Source organism: Diceros bicornis, chromosome 11 (genome assembly GCF_020826845.1).
Source record: "Diceros bicornis minor isolate mBicDic1 chromosome 11, mDicBic1.mat.cur, whole genome shotgun sequence".
In the NCBI taxonomy this organism is placed as follows: domain Eukaryota; kingdom Metazoa; phylum Chordata; class Mammalia; order Perissodactyla; family Rhinocerotidae; genus Diceros; species Diceros bicornis.
The window spans coordinates 44,980,499-44,993,920 of NC_080750.1; the positions used below are offsets into that span (position 1 = coordinate 44,980,499).

The 13,422-nt window shown below is 32.8% G+C and overlaps 1 protein-coding gene across 1 annotated transcript in view; it reads left to right on the plus strand.

The window, feature by feature from the left end:
- Positions 1 to 13,422, plus strand: part of GLRB (glycine receptor beta) — an 87,464-nt gene that overhangs the window by 58,596 nt on the left and 15,446 nt on the right. Inside the window, exons 6-8 of the mRNA XM_058549785.1 lie at positions 68 to 150; positions 1,754 to 1,894; positions 6,643 to 6,795. Coding sequence (XP_058405768.1) covers positions 68 to 150; positions 1,754 to 1,894; positions 6,643 to 6,795 — 377 coding nt within the window. The remainder of the gene's footprint in view (positions 1 to 67; positions 151 to 1,753; positions 1,895 to 6,642; positions 6,796 to 13,422) is intronic.

The following is a 13,422-nucleotide window of genomic DNA, read 5'->3' on the forward strand; positions in this document are numbered from 1 at the left end:
TTTTAAAATCAGTGTATCACAGAGAAATATATTAAACAACTTCTAAGACCTCTGTTTCTACTTTCAGGTTATCTATTACTCTTTCATGCCCTTTGGATTTGACATTGTTTCCCATGGATACACAACGTTGCAAGATGCAACTTGAGAGCTGTACGTAAATGAGACCCTAAGTGACTATCGGAATAAAAATGCTTAAAATTTCTAGGCAATACATTCTACTAATATCTTAGATAACAATAGTAAAACTAATGCTTTTGATTACAAGTAGTTATTAGAGTAATTTACTTAGAGAAACTGTACTTTTACTATATTAATTTGTACTAAGATAGACAATCTTTTTGGTACTAGCTTTTTATTTCAGTTAAATGGGTATAGTAATTTCTAATTTATTCCAATTGCCATCCTCATTTGAATTAGTACTATAGGCAAAGTAAAGGAGAAAATAACGTCCTAATAACTTTTCTGATGTTAAAACCACATTTTCAGAGCAGAAAATTCAGAGAACATTGAAAAATATTCTCTAAATCCTAACAAGCATTCATTTTTTATGGGTGTAAAAAAATTACTTTTTACAAAATTGGATTTTCTAGGTTTCTATGATCATATATTTTTCAGTTTATAAAAGATGTACTATTAATTGAAATGATTATTTATCTCTGAAAATATATTAATTTGCATTGATGCTTATCTTTTGAAAATAGAAGTAGGAAATAAAACTTGAAAAATTAATACTAATGTAAGGAATCTTTAGCCTGAATACCTAGATACTATGACCTATTTCTGCAGAAAGTAAAGAATAATAACCTTGTAAAATGTCTTGCATACACTTGCTCGATGCTATGCTTTAAAGTTACTTCGTGGTTGTTTGTTGTTGTTTTCATTTTAATTTACTGAAACTGGATCCTAAATTTGAACAATATTTATTATTTTCTAACTGTAAAATGAGATTTTGCAGATGTCAGTGTATGTATGTACGTTTGTGTATGTGTTTTGTGTATGTGCCTGTGTGTCAATATGTATTTGTATAAAAAATTCCAACATGTATTTACATTCAATTCTATTACCAGATACACGAAAATATTGCTTTAAAAGATACATGTACTATAGAGTTGGATGGTAAACTACTTTATGCTGTAAAACTCCATAGGATCCTTGAATTGTAGCCACATTACTAAGCCCAATATGTGTGCCTCAGGGTGCTGTGATGATGTCCATTTGAGGGGTTGTTGTAATGCTCTCCTGTGGCAATGCAACCCCTTTAGGGAAGTTGGTAGTTCTTTCTTCAAAATAAAGAAGTGTTTTGGTGCTTAAGTTTCTTTAAAAATTTTTAGGTAGCATATTCATGATTGTAAATATATACATTCAGAAAACTAGTATCACTTATTTATTACTTTTTTATTGATGACACTTCAGAATTCTGACATAGACAAAAGTACTACTGTATGACACCCTAAGATTTTAACTATTTGTAGTATGCTGATTATTTCACTTGTTCTTTCTTTAAGCCAATTATCTGTAACTTTTGTGTTAATATTTTCATTAGTGGCCATAGATTTTCTCTCTTTACATTTTGAACAAAAAATTTATATAGAAAGGGCCTATTATCATTTCTATGATTAATGTATAATGTTTAATTAAACATTATGTTTGGATTATTAAATCCAAATTTAATGTTTGGATTATTAAAATATTAAGAAAGAATGAACAATTATATTTCAAACTAATATTTTTATTTATTTATTTTTGTTTATAGTTGGTTACACAACTGATGATTTACGATTTATCTGGCAGTCAGGGGATCCTGTTCAATTAGAAAAAATTGCTTTGCCTCAATTTGATATTAAAAAGGAGGATATTGAATATGGTAACTGTACAAAATACTACAAAGGCACCGGTAAGTAAATTTTTTAAATTAAGAAAACTAAATCCTATTTCAAAGATTCACATTAATGTTTAAGTATACTAGGGATGGAATAGAAGAAAACTAGTTAAAAAATAAGTTCAGTATTTATAAGTAGTTTATCTTTACATTTGTATATTTAAATCTTTCATAAAAGTACATTCACTAAAGTTTTTCTTTCAATTTTTTATTACTAGATAGTTTTGCTTTTCTTTATGTAATTATGGATAACAAGAGGTTGTCAATTTTCTTTTTTCAATAATAGGAACTCTCCCAAGTGGTTTTCTTAGATGTTGCCAAGAAATTCGACTTATGGCAAGATTCAATTTAGGGCCAAACATTATGGATATAAACAATGTAATCCATATATACTCATCTGCTTTCTTTGGGGCACTTTTTAAATGTTGGTTGACCCATATTCTTAATTTTAAAAAGTATTGATCTTTATGCTGTGCAGGAAGCAATAAGCATGTGAAATAATTGAACGTTAGTAAATATTCCTTGTATAATATTCATGGCCTAGGTTATGGAACAGCCAATTATGAGAAGCTCAACAAATTAACCTCATTCATTAAATTACATCAAGCTTTGCAGAAATGAAAATACAGTACATACTAATCAATGCTTTCTTAATATGATTAGTATTCAACCTTTGAGTCTTTGCCGGTAGTTATGGGTTATTGAGGGCTTTAGAGGTTAAATATAGTGTTAGTTCCCTTAGCAGTACAAAGAAAAAGATGATTGAATTTTGATCATTACATTCATACCAATGATCAGTTCAACTTGTAAATTACCACACCATTATAATTCTATATCAGGAAGTAAATCATGACCAAGATATTCAGGAATAGATATAAAGTTTAAGTTTATTGCAACATTTATGTTGACTTCACAAAAACAAAAATGTATAGTGTAATTGTGTAGAATTTAGAGAGATCAGATGTTTGAGCTAAAATGCTGCCATCATGACATCATCAACGACAAAATATAATTTAAAACATTCCTGTTGATATTAAAATGAGAGGAAGAGTGAATATTTGCATATTTACAGTGTTATAATGTATGCAACACTAGGCAACTTGGAGATAAAATTAGCTGAAACATCTGTTGTTGACCTTCAAATAAATTAACAGGTTATATAACATTTATATATAAATAGTCCCTTCTCTTATAGAGCTTATAGTGTATTAGGACAAGAGAGATAATGAGCAAATATACTGCTAAAGGAATTATCAAGTTTTTTAAATGGAAAAACTGAGAGCTCTTAAAAATTTGACCATCCAAGTTCTCAATGAAGAAGTCATAGATACATAGAATATGAGAGATGGAAGTGATCTTATTGATAATTCCAAGCCAGCTCCTTTATTTAACACATAAATAACTGAGGTGCAGGGTGACTGAATGACTTAATGTCACCAGCAAGTCAGTGTCAGCCAAGGCACTAGGCATAATATTCCTCATTCAAGGAAGAGGAGACCGAGTATAGTTTTTAGAGATTTTTCCAACTCACCTAGTAATGAAAACAAAAAAATTTTGAAAGACAAGAATAGTCCTTTTGGGCTTGTCATGCAGAAACATATTTAGTAGTTGTTTTTTTGAGTTCTTGCTATATGTCAGGCATTGTTTTAAGTGCTTTACAAGAATTCTTTAATTTAATCCTCACAACAGTCCTGTGAGTTCAGTACTTCTATTATCTCTATTTTACCCATTTGAATAATGAAACAAAGACAGTTGCTCAAGGCCTACTGTTAGTAAGCAATGTGTTGGGATGGTGAGTCTGGCCTTGTTACACTACCTGTGGAGTCAGTCGTATTATACTTTGAAAGTCTGGGGGTATTCATTTTTTCACCTTTAAGCCTTACACGTAAAAGTCTCCATTTGGGGGACTCAGCAGTGAATAAAAGAGAGATCCTTGCCCTTTTACAGATTCATATTCTAATATGGTAGACAAGTAAACAAAGTAAATGTAAGTTGCTTCAATTCTAAGAAGGAAATAGAAGGTGTGCTGTGGTAGAGAGTATTGGGGGAATTACTCAAGATTTATGATAAGTAAAACTTTCATAGTTTTTTTGCGTGATATTTTTTAAGTCATTGTAAATAAGTCACTGATATCTCATTAGCTACAGAAAAGAAGAAAAAGACTTATGGCTAACGTAATAATAATCGGCACTTACTATGTTTCAGTAAACATGCTTCATCAGTATTTACATGAATCATATGAATATAAGTAAAACATTTTAATGTTTGGATAATATTTAGAAATGTGTTTAGGACAACAGAACATTCAAAATATGTGGAATGCTTAACAATGTAGAATAGTGGAAAAGATATAGAGAGCAACATATACAAAATGATGGCCAATATTTTCTCTAATTTGTACAGAAATAATCTGAAATAGTGATTCAGCTTTAACTTTATTAAAAATTACGTTTTTTAAATAATTGTAGAAATTACAAAGGTGGAGAAATATATAGAAAAATACTTAAATTGGAAACTTGAGTGAATAATAATGAAATAAAACCTCACAGGAAATAGAAAGTAAATTGAATTTGCCAATGAACATTTATATCAATTAGCTGCCCACCTGCCTCTCATAAATGTAACAGTACCAGGGAAAGATCAAAAAAGATCAAGAAATGTTTCTCATAAAAGTTTATCGAGCAAATCACTATAATATCCAAGCACGGATTTTACTGCCGAATGCATCTGAGTCTTGGAAGATCCCCTAGTGGGTGCTTCCATAAAGGGACACGGTGGAAACTTGCTTTAGATTACAGGACTCAGGTTATGCAGGCTGTCATTTAAACATGGTGGAATGGAATGCAAAAATTCATTTTAAAGTGAGCAACTTCATAGTTAAACTGTTATCTTTGTAACAACTTAGGCTACCTAAAAGTACCTAATAAGCACATATGTGTCCTTCTCTGTTTCACATGTGCTGGGCGAACATAAAATGAGCTTGAGTAAGTGATACTATTACAAAGCGAGGTACTTCAGAACCACTTTTAGGAAATACTGTGAAATACTTTTTTAATTGCTGCAATTGAGTTTATGAAAGATTGTGTTTTGGAAATTTAGCACATGATTGTTAGTTAGAAACATATGTTCTTGTTTGTCCAGGCGGAAAGTTAAGATGAGTGGTGGGGAACTGGAAAGGGAGGGAAATTTTTCATTGTTTTGCCTTTGGTATATTTTTAAAACCTGTGCACAATTGAAATTGCCTAATTTTAATGAAATTAAATTTAAAATTTAAGGAAATTAAAATTAAAGACAAACATTCTGCATTTCTTGTTTAATGATATAATATGGAAATATTTGGCGTAATTAGAATTTATTTCAGTTTAAATCAACTATTTATTTTTGTTACATATTAGCCCTAATATCTTTCTAATCTCTCAGAGGTATCAATGTTATAATTCACATTGGAAAAAAGGATAGATTTCTAATCTAAGTTATTTGATAAAAAGATGTGAATAGCCATTCTTTTACTCAACATTTATTAAGACCTTATGGTGTGCAACCATTAATGAATAAATATGAAGATTATTCTAGCATTAGAAATATATATATTCTTCCCAGCTGGGAAAAATAGATAAAAACTACTTTTAAACTATAAAATAGTACAGAGTAATATTATCCTTTTCCCCATAATTATTTTATTTATTCACTGTTCAGTCATTTATTTGTTTCAACATTTTAAAATAATTATGTACAGTTTAAGCTGAATACAATTGAAGATATTTTAACTTTTTGGTATTTATGTATAATCTTACTTTTGTTGAATGGTAAATGACATGTTTATCTAAATTAAGCACTCTAGGCATTATTTTATTTAAGTTGCTAAATGAAAGGACCAAAACATTTAAAAAATAATCTCAAAAATCTGGAAATGTCTCTTCTATTCCAGTGCTAGGAGAATATTTGTGTCACTTATTTTCTTTCTCAAGTCAGCAAAGGCTGTTATGAGGCTGCTCATAATTTGTGATTGATTTGGGGGACTTGTTGATGTTATGGCAGCTCTAGAATTATATTGTAAAACAATTTCTGCTTTAGTCTCAGCTTGTGAAAATGAAGTTTTTGCCCTCAATTAGAGGATGTTTGAGAGCCTGGAGGAGAGGAGGGGAGAGAATTGAGAAGAATGTCAGATGTTTGTACTTTATAATCTTTTATCTATATACATTGAAAATACTTATTTCTGATCCTTGCTAATGTTTACTTCCAATACTTTGTTAATTTTTTAAGATTTAAATATGCATGTGAGTTATTGTAGATTGCCATCCCTTCTAGATAAGAAGTGGTACGTGTGGCTGAAAAATTATACTGACAATGCATAGTCCAGGAGTGTTTCTTTTTAGACTTGTTCTCCTTTGATTTACTGCTCTCTATATGACTCCCTTAGATCATTTGCGCGGAGAGTACCCCTGGGTAAAGAAAAGTTTAAGTTCATTGCAAATTCTCTGAACAAAGGCTGAAAAGCCAAGACACTGACAGAGTGGAGGGACATGTGGTATCTGTTTCTCAATGTCATAATGGAGCTGCGAAAGTTCAGGTGAAACAAGTCCCATAGTGTCATCCTTTTAGATCACATAAATTATATATATTTACAGAAAAAACTATTTTTGTGGAGTCTACTTTGTGAAATTGCCTCAAATAGAAGTGACTCAATTTATAGGTGCATTATTGATTTTTGCAGTTGTGTGTAGGTGAGAATCTCATACTTTTAATATCTTTGTTTCTGAAAGGGTACTACACCTGTGTGGAAGTCATCTTCACCCTAAGGAGACAGGTCGGGTTTTACATGATGGGTGTTTATGCCCCGACCCTGCTGATTGTGGTTCTCTCCTGGCTTTCCTTCTGGATCAATCCGGATGCAAGTGCCGCCAGAGTGCCCCTGGGTAAAGTGTTCCATGCTTCTGTCTCATGTCAGGAATGTGTTATGTCTTTATATAACTAACAATATAGTCAACTATTTTGAAACAATGAGTTTTGGAATTGATGGCAAGCTTTTTCTTTTTTTTGTTTTTAGACTTCCTTCAAAACTTGACTTTGAACTAGATTTTCTCAATGTTTATGTACTCTATAATTAAGCTAAGTTTTTCCTTTTCCTGTCGTCAAGGTATTTTAAACAGTTAATCTATCCTACTTTGGTTCTCATGAAATAATTATTAATATGTGATTTTCACAGATAACTAAAGTCTAAAATCCCCAATAGTGCCAAACTTACAAACAAATAACTATTTTGATGGAAATCTTTCTAAATAATATTATATACTATCTCATACTATTAATGAGGGAATATGGAATATAATTTATCTTTTTAAAAAGGACTTAGTGGGCTGGCCCCGTGGCTTGGCGGTTGGGTGCGCACGCTCCACTGCTAGCGGCCCGGGTTTGGATCTTGGGCGTGCACTGACGCACCGCTCCTCCGGCCATGCTGAGGCCGCGGCCGCGTCACACATACAGCAACTAGAAGGATGTACAACTATGACATACAACTATCCACTGGGGCTTTGGGGGAAAAAATAAATAAATAAAATTATTAAAAAAAAAAAAGACAGCATCATTTTTCTAAACATCAATTATTGTGTGCTGTATCATCAAGAGTGGCTAGAGAGAATAATGGCTGGTTGTTCATGCTCTCCAATTTGTTATTGTTAATGCTCTGTGACATAGAAACACCATTAGCCAGACTTGAACATTGTGTCTGTAGAGGGGTTAAAAAGTCTCTGTTAAGGGAGATATTCGAGAGCCCTTCTTATGAGTAGAGTGAATAAACTTCAAAATAAGGACATTGTAACAACAAATTTTCATTGGAGTGTTTTGAAATTTTTCATTAGTCTGTGTGTGTGTGTTTTCTGAATCTCACCTGGAACTTACATAGGTAAGGCAGTGATACATCTGACCTCTTGGTGACTGACTGGTTGCAGCATTTCATTTTTTCTTCCATCATAAAGGCCTTGTGGAAATCTTCCCTCCTGACTTATTGGAGGAATTAAATGAAATACAGATTTTAAAGAGTAGGACACCAGGAAAGAAGCAATGAAAATGACAGTTTTATCTGAATAAGAAATTTGGTAGTTTGCATCTAATAAAAACTACAAAGACCAAATCTATAGCTTAATAGCCAAAAAGGTGGGAAATTTCATCCTAAGGGTTATGTATCTGTAATGAAATCAATGACAACTGATAGATTAATTCCTTTAGGAGATGAGAATTAACTGTGTGGTATATTGTACTAGAAATAAAGTACCCAAAAAACTAGATTTAAGTTCTTAGACTTGTCAAAAATATCATGCATTTCCCCCACTTAGCCAATTTTTTTGTTTATAAGAAATATCTTACTCTCATCTAGTGATATAAATTGAAATGGCAGGCTTCCAAGGTTACTTTGGAGACAGCCCAATCCCTGACATATCCTTAAAGGATTTTTCTCTGTAAATCCTCATCTGTACTCCTCATAGTGTAGGACTTCTGATATGAAGTTCCTAAGCTGTCACTTAGCATCCAGCAGACCTGTTGTATGAATCAGAAATGTTTAGTAGTTGAAAGTCAGTCTCTAGAGTCAAACTTGGGTTTGAATTCCAGCTCTCTGCTTACAAGCTGTTGACAACTTGGACAACAAACAGATCTAACCTCTTTAAACATATTCTGTTTACTCTGTTGAGATGTCAACAGGGATGAAAAAATACTCAAGTGGTTACTTGGAGGATTGAAAAAAAGAGTGTAAAGCCCATATTTCACATTCAGGAGTTAATTAGATGCCTCACATATATTACTTTACAGTTTACAAAGTACTTTTACATGTTTTGATTCAACAGATATTTATTATGTGCTGACTATGTGTCAGGTAATATTCAAGAAGATGGAGATATTGTTAATAAAGTAAATAGCTGATAAATAGTTAATAAAATAGTTAAAAAAAGAAAAACTCTTAGCCTCAATGAGTTTATATTCTCTTGGTAAGAAACAGACACCAAATAAGTACAATATATAATATATAAGATGATGGTATAGGGATAGAGAATTCAGGCCTTCTTGTCAGGAATTGCCTCAGTGAGAAAGTGATATTGGATAAAGACACGATAGAGGTGAAAAAATGAATCATTGTGGGTATCTAGGAAAGAGTGGGCCTGGATAGTAATCATCAAGGGCAGCATTCCAAGGCAGGAGTATTTTGGGAACACCAAGAAGGCCAATGTGGCTGGTGCAGAATGAGTGAAAGGGAGATTAGTAGATGAGGTCAGAAAGATAACAATAGTGAGGGGTGGGCTGTGGGAAGTCTCCTAAGGCATACTGATGATTTTGGCTTTTATTCCAAGTAGAACGTGAAACCGCTGAGGGCTTTTAAGCATGATATGATTTAAATTCTAGCAGGTTCCCTTTGCCTACTTTGTTTACAACAGACTGTAGGGGGCAAGGATGGAAGCAAGGAAAGAGGTTAGGAAGCTATTTTAATGATCCATGTGAAACAATCATGGTACAGGCCAGAAGGTGGTAGCAGAGGTGCTCGTAAACAGATGATGGATATGGTGGAGATAAAGAGACTTGTAGATGTGTTGTATGTGGGATTTAAGAAAGTAGAATTGGGGCCAGCCCCATGGTATAGTGGTTAGGTTCACGTGCTCCACTTTGGCGGCCTGAGGTTCGCAGGTTCAGATCCTAGGCACAGACTTACACGGCGCTCATCAAGCCATGCTGTGGCGGTGTCCTGTATACAAAGTAGAGGAAGATTGGCACAGGTGTTAGCTCAGGGACCATCTTCCTCAAGCAAAAAATAGGAAGATTGGCAACAGATGTTAGCTCAGGGCCAATCGTCCTCACCAAAAAAAAAAAAAAAAACAAAGTAGACTTACAGCTGACTTCAAGATTTTTTTGGCTGAGAAACTAGAAAGATGACATTGCCATTAACTAAGATGGGAAAAGCTGCATGTAAAGCAGATTTGAAAAGGTGAGCAGAACCAGGAACTTGGTTTTGGACGTGTTAAGTTTGAGATGTCTGTTAGGTAGAGATATCAGATAGGCAGGTGGGTGTAAAAGTCTGGGGTTTCTCGGAGAGATCAAGGCTGGAGGTAAGAATTTATATTTGTTAGAATATAGATGATCTTTAAAGCAATGAGACTGGAGTGTAGGTAGAGAAGTCTAAGGGTTGGATGTGGGACTGGGAAGATAAAGGGCAACCAGTATGATATGGTTTACTAGAAGCCAAGTAGAGAAGGTATTTCTAGGTGAAGGGAGTGATCAACCAAACTGCTTGCAAATCAAGTAAGTTTAGGGCTAAAGATTGCCATTGGATTTAAGACCTGGAGGAAGTCACTGTTGTCCATGACCAGGACAGTGTCCGTAGGGTGAGGAGAAGAGGAAAGCTTGATTGGAGGGACTTCAAAAGAGAACAGAAGGGGAGGAACTAGAGACATCCAGTATAAACAACTCCTCTGAGATTGTTATGTTAGCTGTAAAAAGAAAAAGAGAATGGGGAAATAGCTAGGGTGGGAATAAGAGTTGAAAGAATTGCTTGTTTTTGCTTTTTAAGGTGGACAAAATCATAGCATATTTATTTTTGGTGGAAAACAACCAATAGTGAAGGAAAAATTGAGAGATGGAAGAAGTGCAGGAGCAACGTCTTTGAGACGTGAGAAGAGATGAGATCTGAGAAATAGAGAGATTGGCCTTTGCTGAGACAAAGTGGACTTTTTCCAGAGATCAGCAAACTCCTTCTGTAAAAGGCCAGATAGTAAACATTTTAGGTTTGTGGGCCATATGGTTTCTATTGCAACTCCTAAATCTGCTGTTGTAGTGCTAAAGCAGTCTTAGACAATACATAACTGAGTGAGTTTGAATGTGTTCCAATAAAACTTTATTTATAAAAATAGGTGGTGGGCCAGATTTGCCCTATGTCAGTTTACTGACCCCTGGTCTATAGTATCAGGATGGAAGGCAGAGTGTATGTGTATAGACACGTGAGTAGATATGGTAGTACAGACTTGTAAATGATTCTGTTTTCTCATTGAAATAGGAAGCAAGGTTATGAGTTGCAAGTAAGATAAGATAGAGTGTTGTTGGTTTGAAAAGAGAGAGAAAGCAGTGAATGGACAAGGGAAACACATTATGTATGGTAGGATTATGGACTTCTTGAGGTTAGTGATTATAAATTTCAAGTGAGATCAGTCAGCATGTTGGCATGTTTATCTCTAGCCACACTCGTTAAACGAAAGCTAGAGGATAGGGACATATTTATGTTTTTGAGATTTATCCATGTTGTTACTTGCATTTATGTTTGATTCTATCTTATTGCTGAATAGTGTTTCATAGTATGAATATGCCACAATTTTTTTTCCATTCAACAATTATGGACATTTGAATTGTTTCCTGCTTTTGGTTATTATAAATAATGTTGCTATGAATAATTGTGTACAAGTCTCTGTGTGGACATATGTCTTCTTTCCTCTTGGTTAAATACCTAGGAATGAGATTTCTGGATTTTATGGTAAAAGTATGTTTTACTTTTATAAAATATTACCATAGTGTTTATCAAAATGATGGTATCATTTTGCATTCCTACAGTTGTTTCACATACTCCCCAACACTTAATTTTTTGCCTTATTTAGTGGCTGGGACCTCTAGTACGATGTTGAATAGAATTTTGGGGAGTTGCCTTATTCCTGATTCTAGGTAGAAATAATTGAAGCTTTCACTGTTGAGTGTGATAGCTGTAGATTTTTTGTAGATGCCTTAGGTTAAGTAGGTTCCTTTCTCTTCCTAGTTGCTTGAAGGTTTTTATCATGAATGACAAAATTTGATTGAATTTAAATTTGATTGAATTTTGCCAAATGCTTTTTTTCCATATATTTAAATATTTATATGGATTTCCTTCTTTATTTTGGTGGTTCATACTGATTGATTTGTAGTGTTAGATGAGTTGCAAAAATTATTAAGCACAAAAAAATGTTCATAATATTTACTTTTCCTTTTAATGGCTGCCTGTAGTGATATCCTGGCGTTTATTCCTGATATTGTTAAATTGTAAATTCTCTGTTTTTATTAATCACTCTAGCTAAAGGCTTATCAATTTTCTTGATATTTTCAAAATATCAGCTTTGATTTTGTTTTTTTTTTCTTTTCATTGATTTTAGCTCTTATGTTTCTGATTTCCGTCTTTTTACTTAGTTTGGATTTAATTTGATCTCTTTTTGATGCTTGAAGTGGAAACTCAGATAACTGATTTTAGATCTTTCTTCTTTTCTAATATGAGCATTTAAAGTTAAAAATTTCCCTGGAAGCACTGCTTTAGCTGAAATGTACAAATTTTGATATATTGTATTTTCATCTTCTTTCAGTTAAAATATTTTCTAATTTCTCTTGTGACTTCTTTTGCCCATGGATTTGCTTAATTTCCAAATATTTAGGATTTTCGTAAGTACCTGAATATGATTGCTTTCTAATTTTGTCAGAGAATAAACTGTATGATTTCAATCCTTTGTTTGTTGAGACTTTTTTTAATGGCCTAGACCACAATATGCCTCCTGGTAACCAGACCATCTGTACTTGCAATGTATATTTGTCGTTATTGAGTGTATTGTTCTGTAAATATCAGTGGAGTTAAGTTGATAGTCTTGTTGAAATCCTTTATGTCTTTTGTCTATTATTATTATAGCTATTGGTGAGAGAGTTCTTAAAATCTGAAACTATGTTTATAGAATTATTGCTTAGGTATTTTGAAACTCTCTTATTAGATTTATACATATTTATAATTTTATCTAAAAAAATCATATTACTGACATTAAATTTCAAGATATTCAGTTGATATAGCTATTTTGACTCATCATATCTTTCTTTTTTCTATCTTTTTTTCCCCTGTATTGTTCCAAAGGATTAAAAAAAATCAGTTTGTCAATCTCTTCCTTTTATGGCCTATAATTTACATTTTCTAGAAGTTAGGAGAAAAACATATAGCATGACATACTTAATTTACCCTAGACTCATTTTGCTTTTTTTAAAAAATCAGTTTTATTTTTCCCTCAGTCTCTTTTTGATTTACTTTCTCCATTGTTAACAAACATCAAAGCTTCCTCTATGAATTTTGGGTAAAGACTTTTTGTCTGTAGCTATTTCTCTAAGTATGGAAGTAACTATGCCAGTAACTATGAAAGTAACTTTTTGTAATACTCTAAGTAAACTATGCTATCACACTCCATTTTCCTGATACATAAAATACTTTAGTTGCTGCTAAAAGGGAATTTTTTTTAACAAATAACTTTTAGTCATAAATGTAAAAAGATTAATAATTCAAGTCACAGTTCAGACCTCTAGTAGACCACGCACACATACCTTTCTTATTATGTTCTTTTCTTATCATCTGGAGCAGTAGTTCAAGGATTATAAGGACCTCTTTCAAAAATGTCAATAAATATTTTTGGATTTCCACATGATAGTAATAGTTGTCTTTTTAGTATCCTTTGATTAAAATGTTATCAAATGATAACATGCTAATATAATTTAGTAGTACTTGTAAATGAATTTTCATT